The 23,887-nt window shown below is 48.5% G+C and overlaps 1 protein-coding gene across 2 annotated transcripts in view; it reads right to left on the reverse strand.

Annotated features, from left to right (window-relative positions):
- The window catches only part of nfatc3a (nuclear factor of activated T cells 3a), a 54,540-nt gene that overhangs the window by 15,990 nt on the left and 14,663 nt on the right, over window positions 1-23,887 (reverse strand). For both annotated transcript variants that reach the window (XM_027025948.3, XM_081706070.1), the window contains exons 2-6: window positions 18,443-19,637; window positions 15,130-15,292; window positions 4,522-4,721; window positions 3,835-4,007; window positions 3,559-3,699 (exon numbers count right to left, since the gene is read on the reverse strand). In XM_027025948.3, coding sequence (XP_026881749.3) covers window positions 3,559-3,699; window positions 3,835-4,007; window positions 4,522-4,721; window positions 15,130-15,292; window positions 18,443-19,637 — 1,872 coding nt within the window. The remainder of the gene's footprint in view (window positions 1-3,558; window positions 3,700-3,834; window positions 4,008-4,521; window positions 4,722-15,129; window positions 15,293-18,442; window positions 19,638-23,887) is intronic.

Here is a 23,887-nt window from a genome sequence, read left to right on the forward strand (position 1 = left end):
ATCCTGTGGGACTTCCAGATACAGACTGACAAAATGGTAACGGCTAACCAACCGGTCATAGTAGTGATGGACAAACAGCAGAAGAGGGCCGTAGTGAGAGATGTGGCAAGAAACATCAGGACCAAGGAACACGAAAAGCTCGAGAAATAGCAAGGGCTGAGAGAAGAGCTGGAAAAGATGTGGAAGGTGAAGGCAACAGTGGTTCCAGTAGTAATTGGAGCACTAGGGGCTGTGACCCCCAAACTGTGAGAATGGCTCCAGCAGATACCAGGAATAGCATCTGAGATCTCAGTCCAGAAGAGTGCAGCTGGGAACAGCTAAGATACTACACAGGACCCTCAAGCTCCCAGGCCTCTAGTAGAGGAGCCGAGCTTGAAGAGTGTGTGTGTGTGTGTGTGTGTGTGTGTGTGTGTGTGTGTAAAAAAGATGTTTACTTTTGAGACTAAACCGGTCACCAATGCAAACAGTAGTGCATTGTATAACCCTTGCAATTACAGTGACCTGCACGAGTAACCACAGATTCAATAAGTCCCTGAAATCCACTCAGTCCAATCTTGAGTTACGATTATGAGCTAAAACTAAGACGCTCTCTTGTGTCTCAGGCAGATGAGCCCTAGTTCTGTGTGGTCCTTAAGGCCTGGGGTCATTTCTTTAGACCCACGGTCCCAGGGCAGCCTGGTCTCTTAACATCCTAGGAGTTGTCCTAACATCTTGGAGTGGTTTCTCAGACATGGTCTCACATATTCCAGCCTCCATGAGCCATCAGCCAGCCGAGCAAGGCAAGCCAGCCCCCAATTTCCTTATTCCAGACTCTGGAACAGCTGAGCAATAACAAAAGAAGCCAGACCAGGGTGGGGGATTAGGAAAGAACACGCCGCTGTTCCCCAACTGGGATTGGCCGAGGTTTTCCCCAAACACTCCGAGGCAACTGAAAAGAGATTCTTCCACTGCTACCTTCAGCATATCTTTACCACCTACAGAGGAGTCAGCTAGAGAATTCCGCCTGAAAAACAAACACAAACAACTAGAAAATCAAGATTAGGGCCAAACTCATCTACCAACAGCTTCCACGAAGCATAGCCGGCGTCAATTTAAAACAATCAAATGTAAAAGGAATTGTTTTGATGGAACGTCCACTCCATCTGTCCTCACCTCTCCCAACTTTCCATATCTACTCTTTGCAGAATACCCTGAACTTCCTATAATAGCAGCGGCCCAGGGACTGCTGCAGACAGGCAAGGACTCGCCCACACCCCCAGCGTTGGTGCTCCCGCTGCAGGGAGCGTTGGGAAACAGGGAAAGGGAGAGGCTGCAGACACAACCCTGGCCTGGCCTGGGTCCGGCGATAAGGCCGGTCTGACTGACTGCAGGGTCACCCGCTGCTGCGTGCACTTGCAGCTCCAGGTCACGTCCACATCTGGGCTACGCCAAACAAGGTGTTGCGGGCGTGTCGTAAATCGCGCGGCGTGTGCATGCATGCACTCGCGTGTTTATTGTTTCAGAGAGGGAGAGCGAATGGGTGAGTGAGTGAAAAGTCTCACTCTAAAAAAACCCACAAAGGCCAAAGGGAAAAAAAAAAAAAGCGATTCGTTTATGTTGGATGAGTGAGCTTCAAGTGGGTGTTTGTTAACTGTTCACACGCACACACACACACAAAAACACACACCACTCCCCCCCCCCAGGAAAAGAATAACCGTAGGAGGTCACCACTGATAAACCTCTGATAATCTACGCTGCTCTCTCACACATAAAGCTGACACAGCCCTCTAACGGAGTTAATAAATGACAAAAACAATGGGCTTCCCATTCACTCATTTGGTCTCGTTTCCCATGACCCAGACGAGATAAAACGGGACCACTCGGAATGTTCATACTACAGAACACGGGCCGTAGAAACAACCGCACGGACGGCCACAGTCCTCACACGTATCAAAGTAAACAGAACTCCGAGCTTCTCCGATCTCAGCTGCAGGCCCACTGCAAGTAGCACACTGACGCAGACAGACGCTCACAGTGACATCAACAGACAAATATGACTTTCCTCTGCACATCCATGTAGATTTGCTTTTACTTGGACGTCACCACACAACACATGAAGCTGCACCTTCCTGGTTCCAATTAGCAACCAATTACGCATATTTTAGTAAATGACTTCAAGATGGTCCATTCTCTCAAGAGACATGGGGGAGTATACATGATGTCCAGGGTTCAATACAGCCAATCAATGGCCATGTTGGCCATCATCAACATTCAGCAATGGCCCAAGGTCAGTAAAGATGTGTGTCGGCAAGCTAATTGGCCAGGCCAGTTACTGTATTTCCACCGATCACAGACATCAGTTCTCCTGTGAAGTCAACTGACTAAATCTTCTCAAAAATATCAACTAGCATGGATTTTAGATGAACGCCAGCTAGCATAGCTACATTATGTTATTAAATTACACAAATACATTATATCATTAAATAACACTTAAATATGTAGCTAGCCAGCAATATTAGCCTGCAATGCTAAGCTAATAGCCACCTCAAACAACCACTATAACATAGCAGCTATGCTTGTAATTCGGACGAAAAGTGTGAAATCCAGGAATATTGGCGTTTCATTTAACAACAGAAATCAAAAGGTAAACTCGTGCAAGTCAAAAATACGTTAATATGTGATGTTCTCGCTCGACACGTCGTCACAGCAACAGAAAAAAGCAACAGCTTCTGGCTGTCCAGTTATTAAATGAATCCTATCTGTGTTTCTCCCCGATTTTTCTGCATTTCAAGGAAAATTGGATATTTCAACATGGCTGCAACGTTATGGAAATACTTATTGTAGAGTATTTGTTTATTGCACTGATTGTTGTCTGAGATAGAGCTTATGTGTTTTGCACTTCTAGGCATCAGCAGTGATCCCTGTATTCTACACTATTCTAGTTCATTGGTATATTGGACTCTAACCTACTGTACTGTACTAGGCTGTACTATATGAGGAAATGACAAAGCACTTTTGTAAATCGCTCTAGATAGGAGCGTCTGATAAATTCCATAAATGTAAATGTAAAATTAAGGAATGAAACCGTTTGCAAGACACGTTTGTTTTTCTTTCCTCATAGGATTTCTCACAAATAAGCACACCACAGCTTGCACAGTGTATATACAATTAATAAATTAACAGTTTTTTGGAAAAGTATTGTTCTTTTTGCCCTTTTCTGGGCCGGTACAAATATACAACGGCCCAGTAAAATTCAGATCTACTGGCCTGGGGGTCCAGGTTGGACATCTTCCTACATTGCTTCTCTACTACAGACTTGTGTGCCAAGAAGAAAATGTAAATGTGTCCAAAATGTACACAGAAAAATTATTATTAGACAGAAATGCATTACAAGTTGTTTAACTGATTTCCATTTCTGGAATGATTTTCACTCCAAAGCTCGAAGCTTGATCAGATATGTTGTGAAGTCAGTGAAATGCTACATGCAGGATGTGACATGCAGGGGAGAAAAAGGCTCAGAGGGAAAATATGTGTTCAGTCTGAATGCAGAGCTGATGACTCAGAGGGAGCAGCTCTTACCAGGGCCCTTCTCCAGGAAGATGACCTTTGACTCTGTGAAGAAATTGGAACCTGTGATGACCATTTCCTCTCCTCCGCTCACAGGGCAACTGGTTAAACCAACCTTCTCGACCTGAGGTAACTCCTGTGCTGAACGCTGGGCTACACACACACACACACACACACACACACACACACACACGCGCAAGAGAAAGAGAACCGTAAATCTGGGAAATAAAATCTAGAAAATATGTGTAGAAGAATTCACTTTATTCTTTATTTAGTCTGAGGACTTACAGCATTCTACAGGGATAGAGGCAGCTTGTAAAGAGATCACTTTTCCATTGGGCTGTGGGATGTGCACTCGGAACACCACACGCACGCGCGTATTTTTACGCCCAATGTCAGTCTCTCCTTTTCTCAGCTCAATGTCAGAGTTCCTCAACTTCAGAATCCCAGCACAGTCAATACTGAAAATCGAAGAAGTAGGAAAATCTGAACATCCATAACTGCTGTCTCAAAGCCACAGTAATGCATTCACCAAAGGGAAGGAATACAACATTACCTATTTAACATTTAAAAAAAATTGTTCATGACAGATATTACAATAAATGTCAGAAATGGTGTCATTTTTCTGATAATGCTCTGCTTTCCTCCTCAAACCCAAGTCTCTTATGGACCGCAAAACCCCAGTTTTTAAGATATTACTTTGTGTTAGCAATTCACCGAAGGTGAAAGACTCCTTGTAATAAACATCTAAGCTTTATGACGTGTAGCTCAGTCGTAAAACCATGGACTTTACAATCATGGTTTTAATTAGTCAGAAACCCACTCATTCCAAGCCAGACTTACTGTTGGCTGCAGTTAACCATCGTCCATGGTGGAAAACATTACGGTGCTCTTTGAACTGAGACTGTGCAGCGTGTGGCTGTGGGTTCATCCCTCACATGGCGTAACACCAAGGCAGAGAGGCTGCGGGGTTACCTGGCAGACATGTTGTTCTCGGGAAGGAGAGGAATCTCCAGCACCTTGGTGCTGGCGATCATGACCTCCTGACTGGCTGTAGCCACCGTCTTGCCCGTGATGCGGTGCACCTGGTAGAAGGCGTGCGGCCTCAGGTAGCGGTCGTCCGCCGTGCCAATGAACATCTGCAGGTTCACGGGCTTCTCGCTGTAGCCGATGAGCTGGGAGGAGACGGGGGAGATGAAAGGGGAAGCAGAGGACATGTGAGGAGCCTCCGCTCCGGCAGGAGGCGTGGCTCAGCGTTGTGGCTTTTCCACAGACACTCACACAAATCTGGAAGGTGCAGAAACCTTAAAAGCAGAAAATGTCCATGGCGCTCGTCATCAAACAAAAAGTAAAATCAAAACGCCTCTTTGATTGGCGTTTGCTGTGCATGTTACGATTCCAGAAGTGCAACTGTGAGTTAAGTGTCAAGGCCCTGACGCTTGCGGCGGTGTTTGCATGCCGGGAGGTGAGCTAACTCTGGCACTTGTCTGGGCTGAACCAGCACACTGGCCCTCTTCCCATGAGTTCCGCACACGTGCAGATGAGTCCTCGGTTCCCTTCCTCCGACCTCGATCTTGGCTGCCCGCAATCCGAAGGGAGCTGCTTCCGCAGAAGCAACCCAGCCAGGATTGCCAAGCACGTTTCCAGAACACGAGTGGCACGGGAACATGCATGCACGAGTGACCGGGCAAGCGAAACACCGGAAAAAGTGACAGAAGAGAGCAAGAGAAAACACTCGCAGAACAGACACCTAAAAAGGCTCTAAAACGTAGCTAAAACGGAGACTAGCCACACAAACCACATTTCGCACATCTCTCCAAGAGATACGACTCCTAGTGGCTTTACCGGTGTGACCACTCCACATCATAGCTTTGTCCTGTTTCCTACTGGGATTAATCTTATTTGGACTGGTGGGCTAGCCAGCCAGCTCTGAACATGAGTATTAGCCTGCTCAAAAGGTGAACACCACAAAAAACATGCAGATTGGGGATGGTGTGTCGTGTGGGGGGGGGGGGGGACAGCTAGGGTTGAAAAAAAACCCACAATACTGCTATCCCCCCACGTTATGGCTGGGAAGCTCTGTAAATGCAGGCTGGCAACACCTGTTTAACCTAGAGAGAGAAAGAGACACGAAATTCACAGCTGAGGTCTAGCCAACCCCAGCAGAATACCACTAAAAAAATAGCTTGCACATCATAAAAGGACGTCTTTAGCCCTAAGCCACGTGTCCACGAAGGTAAAAGACAGAGACTCAGAAAGAAGGAAAAGAGAAGGAGGCAAGTAAACTTGGTTCCTGAAGCCATGTCATTTTTGTCTGGAAATGAGTGTACCTGAGGAAAGCATAAACCCAAACCGCCACGTTTCAAAATATTGATTTTTCCTGAAACCGCTGCCAGAGTTACCCAAAGCCAGAGAGAAGAACACTCCACCGTGGACAGACCTGCGCATTCCCAACGTCTCGTTTACATCTAATGTCAAGAACATTTTATGGAAGCTAGTTACAAAACCTTCCTCTGGGGATGTTAGTTATCTCACTTCCAAGCACATGTTCTCACACACACACACACACACACACACACACACACACACACACACACACACACACACAGGCTGAATACTGAAAACCAGGCAGAAGAGTCCGCAAACGAAAACAAATAAAACTTCTGTGAAGAGCTTTGGAGAGGATCGTGAGGCGTTATGTGTTGGGGAGGTGTTATGTGTTGGGGAGGTGTTGTGTGTTGGGGAGGTGCGTGTTGGCGCTGTGTGTGTTTGTGAGGAGCGTGAGGCTTGTGTGTTGGGAAGGATCGTGGGCCTTGTGTGTTGGGGAGGATCGAGAGGTGTGTGTGTTGGAGAGGAGTGTGAGGAAAGGAGGTGAGCGCCCAGAACAGGGAGCTTTTTGTTGGAATTGTTTACTGTAGCTGAGAGCGAGGCTGCCCCATGGACACCTGGGTAATGGGGCAGCCAGTAAAGAAAGACGTGTGTGTGCTCAGAGGCCTCAGGAAAGAAAGGTTGCGCCAACTACACGCACTCTGATCTCTCTGCATGTGTGTGCGTGATTTTATTGCACCTGTGGGACTATTACACACTTCATCTAACACTTCCGGCCAGTTTATCTTCATGTTGCATGCTGTTTTGTGTGTGAAACGCACACACGTGCACACACACACACACACACCCACACACCACCCCACACACAGACTGTGGTGTGTAATACTGACTGCCAGGTTCAAAGAGGTCACACCAACATTTAAGTTTCTGGGGGGCGGGGGGCGGGAAGCAGGGCTGGAGTCGGATTCTCCGCAGCTCAGAGATGATCTCCAGTTCCTGCTCTCCTTAGCCTGGCCCCAGGTCTGCTCAAAGCCAAAAAAACCCCCATCAACCATGCTGGTCTGGGCTGAGGATAGAGTACGGCATTTTCCCAAGCAAATTACACAAAATCGATTTTGATCCTACGCTCCTTATTGCAGACTGGAACACAGAATGCTGGGTAAACACGACCACATACAACGTGTACGCAGCAGACAGTCACAAGTTTGCAGCAAAAACTAGGATTGTCCCCCTCTGATTTGAACCTAGATTCTCATATCCCCACAGCGAGCTGTAGCGGCCTGTCCCAGACCAGAGATCTCCCAGGCTTTGTTTTACTCTTTCTAGGAGAGCCTTCCCAGGAAGCACTGTGCTTAGCAGAGACTCAGCTTAGCTTAGTCAGCCCGCTACTCCGCTCAAGGAGTTGGGCCTTCCTGGAAGGCCGTGACCTTCTCATTGGAGTCATGCCCCTGTGATAAGACTCTGGCTCATCTTCCTTTAGTGTTTCTCTCCCTCACCCTTTCCTGCTTACAGATCCGTCTCCTGTGGAGTGGCCAGATCCCACAGAAGCATTCCTGCACCTCACGGTTGGTTGAGAGGAAGACACCACCTGCTTGTACTGCGATGGAGCGTAAGAGAGGGAGACGGGCGCACACACGCTTTCTTCATAACCAGGAAGCTTTTGGGGTTTTTTTAAACAACAAAAGATAAGTGATAAAAGATACCTCGGAGCACAGGGGACGACCAGTGTAGAAGCATCACAGCCTGAAAGTAGGAGAGCGTATTGCCACCTTTTAGGAACGTTAGACTTACTGGATATGGATTTATTTCCTGTGGAATTTTGAGTGTGTCAATCCCATGCTTTTTAAAGAAAAGTTACCGTTTAGGATAATAAGTCTGGAATATTATCACACTGTCTCCTCAAATGCCAAATGCCAAGGCATTTTATTTCATCACCTTTACATAACCACCAGGTTTTATTTACTCATATTGACATCTTACCCTTCATAAGCAAACTAGAAATGACTGAAGTAAAATTAAATTTCATGTAACTTCTTAACTTTACCCTGGACGTCTGGCTGAGGGTGGAGATTTGCTGTGCAAAAACACCGGAGTGCCACAAACATTCAGCTCATAGCAGACTTCAGGATGGTCCGGACATGGCCAAATATGTGTGTGTGTCTGTGGGTGTGCACAATGCACTCAGCTGTAAACCAGAGGTCATTTTCATATTCATACTAAACCTGGTAATCAACTTCTGAGTTGAATCAGGTGTGGCAAAGCAGGGAAATGTCCAAACTGGGCTGGAGTTTGGTACCTCTTGGTTAATGTATAAAGAAATTCAGCCTGGGCACAAGCCAAAGGGAAAAGACAAACGTCTGGGTTGAATTCTTAATGTGTAGCTACCCTGCAATGTTTAATGTATATTACAGAGTAGGTTTATAATAGCCATTTAAGCAAAAGATACACAGTCATGACCCACACACAGCATAATGCCACAATGCAAGTAATTGCACGCATGTGTGCATGCGTGCGTGTGTACTCCTGTAACACCTGTAACAATCGCTGAGATCTTTCACTCTCCTCCCTGTCCTGTCCCTGGTTATATTAGACTGGTGACATTAGAGCCATCACATGTTCCCACTGTTGGACCAGTTAACTGGGGCAGAAATGGCACCTCTGGCTAGCATTACACACTGAAGGCTAAATAAAAGCGTCTGGTACACACACAGCATCTGCTGCTGTGCTCCTGTAATACGGAGACGCAGCCGAGAGACACGGCAGGGAGACGCAGCCTGCGCTGAGAGCGCGTTGGAACTGGCTGCGTACTGGCCGCACGTGTGGTAGTGCGTGCGTGCGTCTGGCTTTTTGGACGTTTTCAAAGAGTAGCCCACTTTCTCACTGTTACACTTCAAACATTGCGTGCTTCCTCACACCAGTGATCAACCCCTAACCCCTATTGTCTCCTCAGATCCCCGTTAGTCTCTGTCATGTTCATGAGCTCTGCTCTCTCCATTCTCTCTCTCTCTCTCTCTCTCTGTCGCCCTCCCCCACTCACTGCGGAGTTGTTTCCCTGTGTTGCTGTGCAGTTGCTATGGTGAGGGCCAGCGACTGAGTGTGCGCTTGCATGAGTGTGAATTTGTGTGCGTATTCATGTACATGAGGGAGAGGTTATAGGCTCAAGGTCACACACATATGCGTGCGCACACCCGTGCGCGTGCGCACGCACACACACAAAAAATATTGGCCCCTGGTCCCATAATGTGACCTCATGCTGACAGAGTCTATACTAACTGGTCACTGAGAGAGATCTGTTCAGTGCAGCAGTGTTTACACAGTGGGTGTGTGAGAGAGAGAGCGTGCACACTGCCTCAGGAGGATGGGCAGCCATTTAAATAAGGTCAACTCACGCGCACACACACACCACCTGAGAGAGACAGGCAAAACAATGGAACTCAATTAGGCAAATGAGGTGCGACTTCAAGACTTAATTGACTGCTTAAAACATGGAGCCAGCATTCTGGACAATAAACACAGACCTCCGCAATAATCACAGACGTCCACAGTAATTACAGACATCCACAATAAACACAGATTAAGCACAGACATCCACAATAATCACAGACATCCACAATAAACACAGACTAAGCACAGACATCCACAATAAATCACAGACATCAGAGGTCACTGGTGTGTTGCTGGTCTCTCTCCCTGGGTGGTCCAACAACAGCACTGTTAACTCATTCTGTGGTCGAAACTCGACACCGTCCTGGACACTGCCGGCCATCTTGTATTTCATATTGCTGTTATCCAACACCAGGGTGTTTGGCGGGGGTGGAGTGAGGTGGCACGCCTCACATAACCTGCCTACTGACCTTCCTCTTTACCCGGCCTGATACAGGACCAATAACCAGAACTTTCCAGCAAAGCCAGATGGAGTTGTGAAGGCTTTAACAAAAAAAAAGCCACATAACCCCGCAGGGTAGGGAATAGTGACTGGTGTTGAGACGCGGGTCTAGGAGAGAGATGCACGTCCATTCTGCAGTGATGGGGACAAATGACAGAATTACTACCTACTTCCTGTCTGGTCAAAACACATGACCATCATGCGACTGGTGAGCACAGTGTCAAAGTGCGACTGCCAGATCCTTTGAAGAAGGGATTTTAAAATAATAATAATAATAATAATAATAACAACTGTAAGAGTAGACAAAGGCTTGTTACAGAGGAATAAAAATGATAAAGCGTAAGAGAAGAATGCTTGTGGCTCAGGGCCTGTGGGAGCAGCGCGGCTGATGTGTGCACGTCCAGCGTGGTCCGACAGAGAGTGCTGCTTTTCTGTGTGTGTGCTTGTAACTGGCTTAATTATGCCGACAATGCAAACACACCCACATACACACCAACATACCCACCCACCCAGACACACACACACACACACACACACACACACACACAGATACACGCACGCAGATGCCTAAGCCAGATGGGCTCGGGACTTACATGTCTCCTAGCAACAGGTGTGCTGATTATGATTTGCCCTCTGTAACATTAGCCCTCAAGCTGAGCGAGAGAGAGAGAGAGAGAGAGAGAGAGAGAGAGAGAGACAGAGGGAGAAGGGGAGAAAGAGAGGAGTGCGCTGTAGGGTGATATGGAGCATTCCTGCTAGACATGTCCTGTGAATCAGGCCAGTCCAAACACAGGGAGTAAACAGTGTCACTTTGTTTCACTGCCGCTTGTCTGGCTACTGTACGCCTCAGTCCTGAGCTTGCCGTTATGGCACTACACTTACAACTCAACTCCATGCGTACGCTGACCCCACCCCCCCCAAACATTCTCCACAACTACTCTCTCACTTATTTGTGGAGAAAACGACCATACTGACCAGAAAAAAGGAAAAACTGAGATGGCCAGTAGCAAAAACTGACAAGAACCTGACCGGACATCACGTGGTCATTTATCACCAAGCCTCTAGTGCCCTGGGCGGGGTGGAACCACAGCCACAGGGTACTACAGCTGAAGGGATCGGGAGAGGCTCATAAAGACCTCTCTTCCTCTTTATTCATTAACTCTGTGTGTGTGTGTGTGTGTGTGTGTGTGTGTGTGTGTGCGCGCATGTGTGTGCACGTGTGTGTGCGCGCGCGTGTGTGTAAGTGTGTGTGTGTGTGTGTAAGTGTGAGCGAGTGTGAGAGAGTGTGTGTGTATAAGTGTGTGTGTGTGTGAGTGTGAGAGAGAGAGAGAGTGTGATAGGATTAGTTCAATTATGATCTCTTTTAATGTAAATTTTGTAACATTCTCACCCCTTGACCTCACTGCACCAGTTTCCCCATCTACATAACTGACACACTGTGTGCACATAAACCCCCCCCCCCCCCAGACACACACACCTGGAAAAACAGAACACACACCTGCACACAACCTGTAAAGCAAAATCACATACATATCGCACACATATCCACTAGCCAACAATGTGCTTTGCTTTCCAGCGCATGCAGACACATGACATACAGCACCCTACTCTACACACACACACACACACACAGACCTGTACCAACTGGGCCAGATCTCTCTGTGCAGAGTTCCAAATGCAAGCGGCTTCCAAATGCAAGCGGCAGTGGACGTTTACCACTGAAGCAGAGAGCATGTCGAAACAAAGCTATAGAGGAATGCAAGAGAGCAAGAGAGGGTGAAAGAGACAAGTGTATCCACACACACACACACACACACACACACACACACACACACACACGCGCACACACACGCACACACACGCACACACATACACACACGTGTGCGCACACACACAAAGACTGAGCAGCCCATTCAAGTCAAAATGTTTCTTCTGTTTGAACACAGATCGTCTCTGCCAGGACAGACCTGTTGAGTGACTGTCAGGTGAGGAAAGAGAAGACACAGTAAAGCATGAATAATCTGCCACTGAGCACAGAAGACTCTCTCAGACCCACAGGAGACTCTCAGACTCACAGAAGACTCTCTCAGACCCACAGGAGACTCTCAGACTCACAGAAGACTCTCTCAGACCCACAGAAGACTCTCTCAGACCCACAGGAGACTCTCTCAGACCCACAGAAGACTCTCTCAGACCCACAGGAGACTCTCAGACTCACAGGAGACTCTCAGACTCACAGAAGACTCTCTCAGACCCACAGGAGACTCTCAGACTCACAGAAGACTCTCTCAGACCCAAGTCGCTTTTGGACAATTCAGATGATCCTTTCAGGTTCTAGGTAATAACACATAATAGTGTGTGTGTGTGTGTGTGTGTGTGTGTGTGTAAGGCAAGGGAAAAAACCTCACATAAGTGACAGATGGAGGCAGTGACGACTCGCTAACATCACACACACGAACTCCCCCTGGCGTGGTGAGGGCGATACAGCCTGGGCTCGGCACGCCTGATGTATCCCTCCACACCTCCAAATCTGTTTCAGCACGATGCCACAGGACGACTGACGCCGAACCAGCACCCATCTAAACCCGGATCCCGCCGCGAGGCCCTGTTTATGCCGGCCACGAGTAGCACGGCGCTGTTATGGTAACATGGAACAGGCTCTCAGGCCGGTCCAAGCGCTGGGCAAGTGGCGAAGGAGCAACGCAGACGTGTGTTTAGTAAACCCACATGCACTGGCCCTTCCGTGCCGCACACTCACTCATACATACACAAACAGAGACGGTCACGCCCACCCGCCCATATCAGTCAAACTGGGATGACCACATGTGAAAGTAGAGAGCAGGAGGACAGCCCACCTGTGGGCACAAATGACCTTTAGAGAAACCATGTGTTGTAAAGTTCAGTCAGAACAAATGACTTCAAAGTGTGTTTTATATTCACTTAAACAAATTCAAACTCAGATATCTACAATACCGTTTCCTCTGGGAGAGCCAGTGTGTAGCTCAAAAGTGCGTAGTTTTATCCTGTGTTAGAATAACGCATTCTCATGATGAAGACAGGGAACTGCACACCCACACACTCACATTCACACGTGTAACCCTGACCCTAACCCACATGTTCAAGCGCGCGCTGAGCTTACAAAGACAAAACCCACACCTCACATGCAATTCAGCTGATGTGTAATGTTGGAACCCAGAGAAAATCTGAGTCACAAAAACTGGAATTATGGTGAACTAAACCCACAGCCAGCAAAAGCCTGCATGTTCTACCACATCACTGAGCAAGGCCTGTCTGAACATGTGGCTCAGAGCTTACAGCTACCATTAAACACACCCAAGACTGCTCTCAGATCTGTACAGCTCGGGCACTGGTACAAGATCAGCTCGGGCAGTGATCTAAGATCAGCTCGGGTATGTTTGTTCCAGGGCGTTTGATACGTTTGGCCCTGTGCTGGCATACGATTCCGCCATGCTGGTTAGGGCTGCGTGCTCCGCTACAGCAAAACAAAAAGAACCAACATCCCGTTAGCCATGAAATATTCAGAAACTAGCGGCCAGGTTACGAGCTGCCTCGCCATCGCCACACACCGCTACCGCTCACCATCTGCGCATGCGCTTTGCTGAGAGAGCGCGCTCACAGGTGCGCTCACCTATCCGATCTGCTGTATCGCGTGACATACGGCCGGGCTTCCGTTTCATGTCAGCCCTGTGCGTGCGTCCTGGCGGCTGAGCCCAGCGCAGCCGCGCGCTGTAATGTAGGTTAAAAAGCTGCATGTTTGAAGCTTGAACAAGAGCCGAAAGTGAAACGAGACGCCCAGGGGTGGCAGGGTTTCTGCTCCTCATGCACTCCGAACTGGATTTGAGCACTTGGGCAATGCGCCGATATGCTTTGGCTAGTTGGCTTTAGTAAATTACAGTCAAAGTAAAGCACGCCATCTTCAGAGATTCCGGTGATAGCGAAGGTAATGTAGGCAAAAACGCATTTGATATGCAACCAGGTCTCACATCAAGAAGCAGAATAACAACACAATTACAACGTGAAGCAGGTGTCTAAAACCACCGCAACAGGCTTACTGCTAACGCAGACAAACAATATGATAAAATACACAGATGTTCAATAAATCCTGAGATTTATTAACAATATTCACAATAAACAATAAATATTCTTCTGCAACAAAATTTTGTTGCTAAGCAACAGATAGAGTATAGCTAGATAGATATAACAGATAGATTACAAACGAACTTAAATTGCTTTTTAAGAATTATCAATATAGCTTGAGCTCAACCCAAAGGTCTATAGTTTACAAGACTCCCTCAGCTGGGACAAGACACGGCAGGATTGCTTAACTGAATAGAAAATGGAAGCTTGTAATCCAGTGTAACGCTTTGTGGTCTAAAGATAACACGCCATCAATGTGGGCTGGAAGTATCTGCCGTTCACAACGCCCCATTAAAGCCAAGCCAGTCGTTAGGAAAGGTAATCCGCTGAGAAGAGGTGATGACTGGGATTGTGTGGTCACCTGAGAGAGCACAGCAGAGATCCCAACCAGAATCACAACAGGAAGAGTGCACCCCGCCGTATTTAAACCTACGTAAGAGGTCGGTAATATATCAAAGACCGCAGTCACAAGGTCGCTTTGCATCAACGGTTATGGTACCAGCGATATCTCTCTATAGAGCCTACTGCACACACACAATAAAATCAGTGTGGCTTCAATGAGATATGATGGATATATTTTGTGTTGTCACTGTTTGTTTGTTTTGTTGTTGTTGTTGCTTTTTTTTTTTTTTTTTTTTTTTTTTTTTAAGTCAAAGCACATTGCAGGTATACTCGCTGGTTCACCAGCAATATAATATTACATGTGACATTGTGCAGGTTTCCCTTTCATTTCTTGCGTTAGTAATTCACGCTGTACATGGTAGATGATCCACCCGCACAAACGTATACAAATCGCCTGAACTGCTTTGCATGGAAACGCCTTTTTTAACTCTTCACCTGCTGTGATTCTGCAGTGGCTGTGATCATCTAATCAGGGTCTTCAGGAGGCAGGAGTCATCAGGCCAGACGGGCCACTAGGCTACATCCTAGACAACACGGCGAAGGCGTGACCACACCTCTCGAGTTCAGCTTCCCCCCCAAAAACTTTCAGCCAAAGACTACCGACACATCATGGCAGATTATGGCCGTGGGGCAGTTTCCTGCCTTGGCACCGCCAAAACTCCATCCCTCGCCCCATACCCCTGGTAAAAGCACCTGGGTAACATGGAGCAGGACTAGCAAAACAAACTCACCCTCGACAGGCAGGTAACGAGACACTCGGGTGCACTTACATCACCTGTGGCAGGTGGCTGGTCACCGTGGAGACTCACCTTGACAACGGGGTGTCCGCCGGAGGCTGCCTTGACAGCTCCCCTGCTCCCTTCGGTCTCGTAGTGCGCCCTGTGGTGTGCTTTGGGGTGCACCTCAATCTTCAGGTCAAACTGACCGTACTGACTGGGTAAAGGCCAGTCCAGGGGAGGCAGGGATGACGTCCTGCACACACGCACACGCACACACACACACACACACACACAATTAAACAAGGTCCTTCTGGATAACAACACCCCTTTACCAATGAGCTTTAATGACTAAACCAGTAGCTAGGCCCAAAGCAGAACTCAGTACGTCTTGGTTTGTTTGTGTGGCAACAACACACACATACACACGCACACAGTCATGCGAAAGTTTGTGAACCAGTTTACTGTGCTCCTGACACTATTACACGACCCCTCAACCCGCTGCGCTGGCTCAGTGGTTACGGGCTCAGAGCTCTAAAGCGAAGGATGACAGGCAAATCTTCTGAGATTTGCACTAGTGAGTAAGCAGTTTCACTCCACGTTGTGGAGAGACACGTCAAACCACGGGGAACAATTAAGTAGCTAATGCAAACTACATGTAAAAAACTGTAGGTAAAGCATACAAACATGAGGGGAAGACCTGTAAGGGCAGATCATGAACCACACCCACACACACCCACATGCCCCCAACCTCATGTATGCAGCTCCTGTCTGAGTCACAGATCAAAGAGCTGAACCACACATCCCCAATCAGGATATGTGGACAGAGCTGAACCAACCAACCATACAGACGTTTAACCAACTATAAAGCACTGAAGTGTGTGTTGACAACGCTGTCCAAACAATGCTGCATTCAAAGAACAGTTGATAAAACAGTAAACATGCATCAACACCTGTTACAGGAGAAGGGATATTTTAAGACTAATACGGGATAAATGCAGGTGTGTGTGTGTGTGTGTGTGTGTGTGTTTGCATGTGTGTGCATGCACGAGAGAGAGAGAGATAGAGAGACGGATAGGGAAAGATAAAGAAAGATAGGGATAGAGATATATAGGTAGTGAGAGAGCGCAAGTGTGAGAACTGGCTGCAGTTTGGCTGTGTGTGTGTGTGTGTGTGTGTGTGTGTGTGTGTTTTGCTTTATTCTGGCATGCTGTGAAGGTCTATGCTGTTGATTCTGCCATTTCGCTTGCCAGTGAATTTTTACTGCAATTTTCCCTTCTGCATAATCCTCACCAAAATGAGTCCTTTATGTTATGGCTTGGACAGACACACATTCCAATCCACACACACTCGCTGACCCACACACATGCAGCGACACGCACACATACACACACTCTGATCTATCTAGTGGACATGCTAGCCTAGATTCTCACCTGCTCAATCACTAAAACATTTGACATTTTCCCCTGTAAGCACCCTGGAAGACCTGACCAGGTCTATGAACGTGTCCCCCTCAGGAAAGTTGGTCTCTACCTTTCAAAACGCATCAGGCTGGGGACAGCAAAGCAAACAATTGCAGCGTCCCGTTGTCAAGAGCTCCAGAGCAAAACCACACGTGGTGCCGGAAAACACACTGAAGAGTAAAAAGCTTGACATTTCCATTGGGAGGGAAAGGCAGAAAAACGGGGCCCATGTTTCTGACATTTTGGTCAATAGGGGCTTTGTGCTCATGTCATTTCCGAGGCGTGCTGGACGTCCGAATGGAACTGTAGAGCAGGACAGAACCAAAAACTCAGGAGGGACCTGCTATGATTCTGCTATGAGTTGTTATGAATCGTTTCAAACACACGGGACAGGAGCGTTATACATAATTGCACACTTGACACTCACAAGCTGCGAGTTAGAATTAGGGTTGGGGCATAAGCCGCTCTGAATTCTACTTAGATTCTGGAAAACTCGGAGAGTAGCCATTCCATGAGGTCTATATCATAACTGTCACTAACACACTTATTCATGTTAACATGTGAAAACAAACAAAAGCAGGTTTGCTCCTGTTCCACTCGCTCTCTGCGTCTCCTCCCTGCTCTCCCTCAAGCCCTTTCCTCAAACACTCCCTTCTTCTCTCTCTCCCTCTCGCGGCTCTCCCAGGAGGGCACCAGAGAGGAAGAGCGCATGCCCTGCTGCCATGGTAACCGGAGCCGGACCGACAGCCCGGAGGAAGCCGGCCTGGTTGCCCACGACCCCGCCACCGTCCCGCAGGCCCTGGGATTCCTCTCGATTGCCAGTAAACTTTTTCTTCTGTTTCCTCGGACCGCAGCGGCGACGAGCTTCCTGCCGTACGTGTAAAACCAACCTTTCTCCGCTCCAGCCAAACACGCTCGCCAGACCTGGAGGGAGGAGAGCGCATACGTGCGCGGAGGCGCATGCTGGTGTGTGGGTATCGCTGAGCCACGCGTCTGCAGATATCTGCGCGCCACGGTGCACCGCTTCTCTCTGCCAACACTTCCACACTGGCCATCTGCTCACAAGGCTTCCTGTCCCTCTCTCTCACTTATACACACACCGGTGTGCATGTGCTTACACACACACAGCAGGGGCAGGTCTGGGTGCTGGGGCCATAGGATCAGACAGCAGCATCACATGTCCTGTTACCGTAGCGTCCAAGCGCAGCTGCGACAGCATTGGGAAGGAGGGTCCGGGAAGTGCTCGCGGTCTGTTTGGACAGAGGAGCTGACAGCGTGTATAGAGGAAGGGCTGTAGGTGTGTGTGGGCCAGAGAGACAGAACAAGTGTAGTACTAGAACAATGCATCACGTGTGGAACCACCATCTCCAAGGCCGTTTACAGAGGCCAGTGCACGAATACACAGACAGTACATCACCCTCCAATCACACACGCCCAACACACACACACCCAACATACACACACACACCATTCACTGTTGCAGAATGGGGTAAAGGCATTTTCTGTTGTCAGTGCAAATGTAGTCGGTTTATAGTGGGTAAATAAAAGTACATGTGAATATAAATAAACTTACATATTATCAATTCCATCTACAAGAACTTTATTTCAGCAGAAGCTATGATTAACTGGCATATAAATACACATAAAAACATGTGGCCATATAAAGAACCAGGACTCCTTGTGAGAGATGTTATCTGTCTCTGTGTCATTCCTGACCTTTAAATGATACTTTGGCCTACGACCTCTGATCCCATAAAATGATTTCTTTGAATTAGGACTTTACTCAGGTCAGACAATTCATAAATCATCCCAGAACAATAATTGATTCCTAAATGGCTATAATAAAGACCTTTTATAGTGTCCAACAGTACAGCCTGTGTTGCTAGGAGATCCCTTCCAGACAGCAGCTTTTCAAGAAGGGAAGTGCGTGTGTTTGTTTTTACCTGAATATGGGTGTGTGTCCTGGTTTGGGCTTGTTCCAGGTGAAGTGAGAGGGGACAGACAGGAACTGCTCTCCTGGACCATCTTTCTTCAGGCCAGGTATGACCTCCTCCGCTGGGGAGTCCAGGAGCGGGGACACGCTCCCCGAGTCATCCAGGGTAAGCTCACCCTTCCCGGGCTGCGTCCCGGCCGAGCGGTCCTGGGAGGTCTTCCTGGTCTTGGAAGGGATGTCAGCATCCGAGGAGCAGCACTGGAAAGGAGGCATTCCCACCGAGGGGCTCCCGATCCAGGTGTCCTCAGTGATGCTGCCCCTGGGTGAGGGGCCAGGCGTGGGGGTCGGGGAGTGGTGTGGCGACCCCGAGTAGCAGATGTCTGCGCTGGAGTGCCGTCTCTTGCCGCAGGGTGAGGTGGGGCGAGAGGACGGCCGTGACGGCGGCCGGGGGCTGAGCCAGTTCTCGTCGGTGACGCTGTTGCGAGGTGAGTGGCAAGGTGACAGGGAGTGGCTGGGAGGGTGGGAGATCGCGTGGGCAAAGGCCGGGTGGTGGTGGTGGAGCTGCTGCTGCTGTTGTTGTTGTTGTTGTTGTTGTTGCTGCCACCGCTCCTCCAGCGGGCCGCCCTGGGGCGAACAGCCGGGCGAGGCGAGGGGCGAGCCTAGCGTGAACCGCGCCGCTGCCTCGTTCAGCTCCGAGTCCACGTCGTCGTACACGTGCGAGACGGACTCGCAGGACGAGGCGTCCGAGAACCAGCTGCGTGAGGACAAACTGCTGCAGGGACTCGGGCTCAGCGACGAGTCCCGGTACGAGTGATCCAGCGGGAGGTACAGGTGGTCTCGAGACAAGGGTCTCTCCCGGAAGTCTCCGTCCGCGCCCTTGGCCCTCATTTCGTCCCCGCTCACATCCATCTCTTGCTGGCAGCTCGGCGAGATGGAGGTGATCTGGATGCTGGGGCATTCGAAGGCTTTTGGCGGTCCCCCTCCACCCCTACATGCCCCTTCGCCTCCCATAGGGGGGTATTTGGAGTCCTGGGGCTGGTAGCTGAGCTCATAGGGCTTGTGAACAGGCTGTAGCAGAGAAGGGCAGCGGAGCTGGGCGTGCGGCTGGACTCCATGCCTGTGGACTCCCAGTGACTGACTCACCACCGACGGAGGCTGACCCACGTTCAGGATGTAGAAAGACGTGTTGTCATCCGACTCCAGATCTGAAAAGAGAGATATGAAAGTGAGCTATAACAGGAAGCAATAAGACCGCGATAATGACGACTCAACATCAAGATTATGGTGATGTTTCATAAACCTTTTTGTTTTCTTCTATTTTCACAACCTTTTCATAATTGTTTCAGCCATTTACCCACAGACCAACTTGGAATTTTAAACCAATAAAAGATTTAAAACACAGGAAAAAAAAAAAGAGCTGTGATGTAACAAAATCGGTTTACCCCTTTGGTCTCGAAATCTGCACCTCCTTGTCTTCATTCTCTTGCAGGGCTTGTTCATTCCTCACAATTATCTTTACAATTATTAGGAGCTTATGAACAACAAAAGTCAGTTTTATCAAAAATTGTTTTACTTCTCTTAGCTAGAAGACACACATACCCGCTCTCCACACAGAAGTGGGGGGGGGGATTGTTTACAAGTGTCCCTTCTTTTGAGAGTAAGAGAGTGTTATTGCCACATGAAATACAAGGCAAGTCTACGTAAATCTAGACTGCTTCCAGTCCCAAGCATCACTGCTACCATTAACACCACTAACTTTGAGGATTAAAAAAAAGAACCTGCTGGTGTGATAATCATATGATCACACTGGCAACTCACCACTTCATAAATCTTGTTGCTATTAAAAAACAAACAAAAACAAACAAACAAAAACAAACAAACAAACAAACTTCTTTTAGCTGACCTCTGTATGGTAATAGTCCTAGCAGGAGCGTAGGAGAGGAAAGGTGTGAGCTAGTGGACTCAAATAACCACTAAATAACCGGCACTGGGATGATGAGGCAGAATTCCCTGCCTTCATCCCGTATTAATGAGATCAGGACCAATCAGAATTCAGCTCTCCACAACCCATGGTGAAACTGTACTGAATCCAGACGTCATCGTGGAAGTCACGACAGCCTTCGGGATTAACTATTTAGTAACTTGTTTTGCCTGTAAACACCTGGTTAATGACGCACTCTTTACCAAGAAAACAACACACACTAACTTGTAATACATGACTTGCAATAATGTTTATATTAAAATTATTGTGAAGATAATTACCTCAGTTAGGTAGCTATGACTAGCCAGTATATCTGAGCCTAATCTGCTCATTGTTGTTCAAGGAACAACTCACTAATGGTTAACAGTTGGGTAGTCTGAAGAGCAGATACACTGTGCTGGTGTAATTGTAGGAAGCGCAAACGAAATACAAACATTAGCTATTTATTATAGGTCAGGACAGGGCCAACAAACCCTTAATTATTCAGCCTGCCAGGCTAACAGTGGCACAGCAGACATTTTCAGTAAAGTTCACACAATGTTGTGTGTCCTGAGAAAGGATGACCTTAGTGGTGGCCACCAAAGACCAATAACGTACCAAAGAAGACTGTTCACTGAATGATCCGAAGATAAATATACTATGGCATACTTTTGCATAATTAAGAGTTTCATTAAAATGCAGCACATTCTGACACTAATGACCTACAGCTAATTACCTGTTAGACACAGGATCGTGTTCATTTGGAAATAATTGTAATGTAATTACGTTACACGACTGGTAATTGGGTGGGGCAAGACAGAGACCAAAGAACCAGAGTGCTCAGAAATCAGGGCTTAATGATGCCGTAGTGGTTAGGAGTGCATAAAAACGTCCTGAAGACGTCCTGAAAGATGTCCAGGAAAGTATCGTGAAACATCGTGAAAGGCGTCAACAAGTGTCATGAGGCCGCCAGCATTGGAGTGGGGGATGGGAAGGCGGAACCACACCGCAGCAGGGGTGTGCTTGAGCTGCAGCAGGAGCCCCCCAGGAGGGGATCGTAAATGAAAACAAGCCAAAAAGTTAAAAGGCCCTCCACCCTGCCTACACCGGCTTGCAGTGAGGCCCCAGAATTTTGCCCCAGAGGAAAGAAAGACAGCAACCACATCACTGAAAGCAACTGACTGTCCAAACACAACTAGGAATCAGGAAGTTAGCTTCCCGAAAAAAGTTGGTTTTTTTCTCTCATATTCAGCTTTCAATAAAACAATTTCGATGAATACATGGCCTTTCCAATGATAACATGGACTTGTACACTTGTGTTGTACTTTAACGGTGAATCTGCCTGTTTTCGTCACGCAGACAGCAAATCAAGCCCTTTTGCTTCCTCTGTGGGCAGGGCTAACAGGCTGTTTGTCTGGTCCCTAGAGACTGATGAGGTCTCTCCCATTCTCTCTCTCCTTTATTGGAGCATTTTTATGTTGGCCTTGAAGACTCCGGACATCCAACAAAACCGGCAGGAAATCTGTCCAGATTCAAACTCAAACAGCATGAGAACCTATGTAGTGCAAAACAGAGGGTGAAAATGAGCAAACCTGGCAACATGTTAAAATCAGGGAGAGAGGGAGAATGCATAAAGTGAGGGAGAGAGGAAAAAAGATAGTTATAAAAGTTGAGCTGAGGGAAACACGTACACATAAGATCATAAGCTGCACACGCAAGACCAGGAACCACACCCACCAAAATACTGTGCATGTACACGCATGCGCAAGCACACACTTTCCTCCTCGCTATAGAAGATGTTATTGAGGAGTCTTCAGTGAGTATGCATAGAGCAGCACAATCAGTGATCAGCTCACCTGCGTCGCCAAACCTAGACTTTATTTTATACAAACCACAAATATATGTTGGCAAAAAAGAGGGGAAATGTTGACCAGTGTTGTGCTCTCTTCTGCTTTCTGGCAATGACTATTTTTAGCCATCCCACGTGTGCTGCTTGTCACAAGATACGTGTATCCGTGACAACAGAGCATGATGGACAGGATGGACACCAGGCCCAAATGGCAAGCAGGGCCCTGCAATCTGACCCCAGGAGGACGAAGGGCAGAAACACATCACTCTCTCGCTCTCTCTCTATCATCATCGCTCTTGAGCCATCTCTCTCTCTCCCTCTCTCTCAAGCCATCTCTCTCGAGCCATCGCTCGCTCTTTCTCTCTCTCTTGAGCCATCGCTCTCTCGAGCCATCGCTCTCTCGCTCTCTAACCATCGCTCTCTCGAGCCATCACACTCTCGCTCTCTCTCTCTCGAGCCATCGCTCTCTCAAGCCATCACTCTCTCGCTCTCTCGAGCCATCGCTCTCTCTCTCGAGCCATCTTTCTCTCCCCATCTCTCCCTCTCGAGCCATCGCGCTCTGTCTCTCTCTCTCTCTCTCGAGCCATCGCTCTCTCTCTTTCTCTCTCGAGCCATCGCGCTCTCTCTCTCAAGCCATCTTTCTCTCCCCCATCTCTCCCTCTCGAGCCATCGCGCTCTCTCTCTCTCTCTCTCTCTCTCTCTCTCTCTCGAGCCATCGCGCTCTCTCTCTCTCTCTCTCTCTCTCTCTCTCTCGAGCCATCGCGCTCTCTCTCTCTCTCTCTCTCTCTCTCTCTCTCGCCATCGCTTGCTCTTTCTCTCTCTCGAGCCATCTTTCTCTCCCCCATCTCTCCCTCTCGAGCCATCGCTCGCTCTTTCTCTCTCTCGAGCCATCGCTCGCTCTTTCTCTCTCTCGAGCCATCACGCTCTCTCTCTCTCTCTCCCTCTCAAGCCATCTCTCTCTCGAGCCATCGCTCTCTGGCTCTCTCTCTCGAGCCATCGCTCTCTCGCTCTCTCTCTCTCTCTCTCTCTCATCATCGCTCTTGAGCCATCTCTCTCGAGCCATCTTTCTCTCCCTCTCTCTCGAGCCATCTCTCCCTCTCTCTCGAGCCATCGCTCTCTCTTTCTCTCTCTCGAGCCATCGCTCTCTCTTTCTCTCTCTCGAGCCATCACTCTCTCTTTCTCTCTCGAGCCATCCCGCTCTCTCTCTCAAGCCATCTTTCTCTCCCCCATCTCTCCCTCTCGAGCCATCGCTCTCTCTCTCTCGAGCCATTCCTCTCTCGAGCCATCGCTCTCTCGCGCTCTCTCGAGCCATCGCTCTCTCTCTCGAGCCATCGCTCTCTCTCTCGAGCCATCGCTCTCTCTCTATCGAGCCATCTTTCTCTCCCCCATCTCTCCCTCTTGAGCCATCGCGCGCTCTCTCTCTCTCAAGCTATCGCTCTCTCTCTCCCACTCCCTCGAGCCATCGCTTTCGCTCTCTCGAGCCATCGCCCTCTCGCTCCCTCCCTCTCTCTCGAGCCATCGCCCTCTCTCGCTCCCTCCCTCTCTCTCTTGAGCCATCGCCCTCTCGCTCCCTCTCTCTCCCGCTCCCTCCCGCTCTCTCTCCAGCCATTGCCCTCTCGCGCCCTCTCTCTCTCAAGTCATCCCTC

The sequence above is a fragment of the Electrophorus electricus genome, chromosome 23 (genome assembly GCF_041902795.1).
Source record: "Electrophorus electricus isolate QZ-2024a chromosome 23, ASM4190279v1, whole genome shotgun sequence".
In the NCBI taxonomy this organism is placed as follows: domain Eukaryota; kingdom Metazoa; phylum Chordata; class Actinopteri; order Gymnotiformes; family Gymnotidae; genus Electrophorus; species Electrophorus electricus.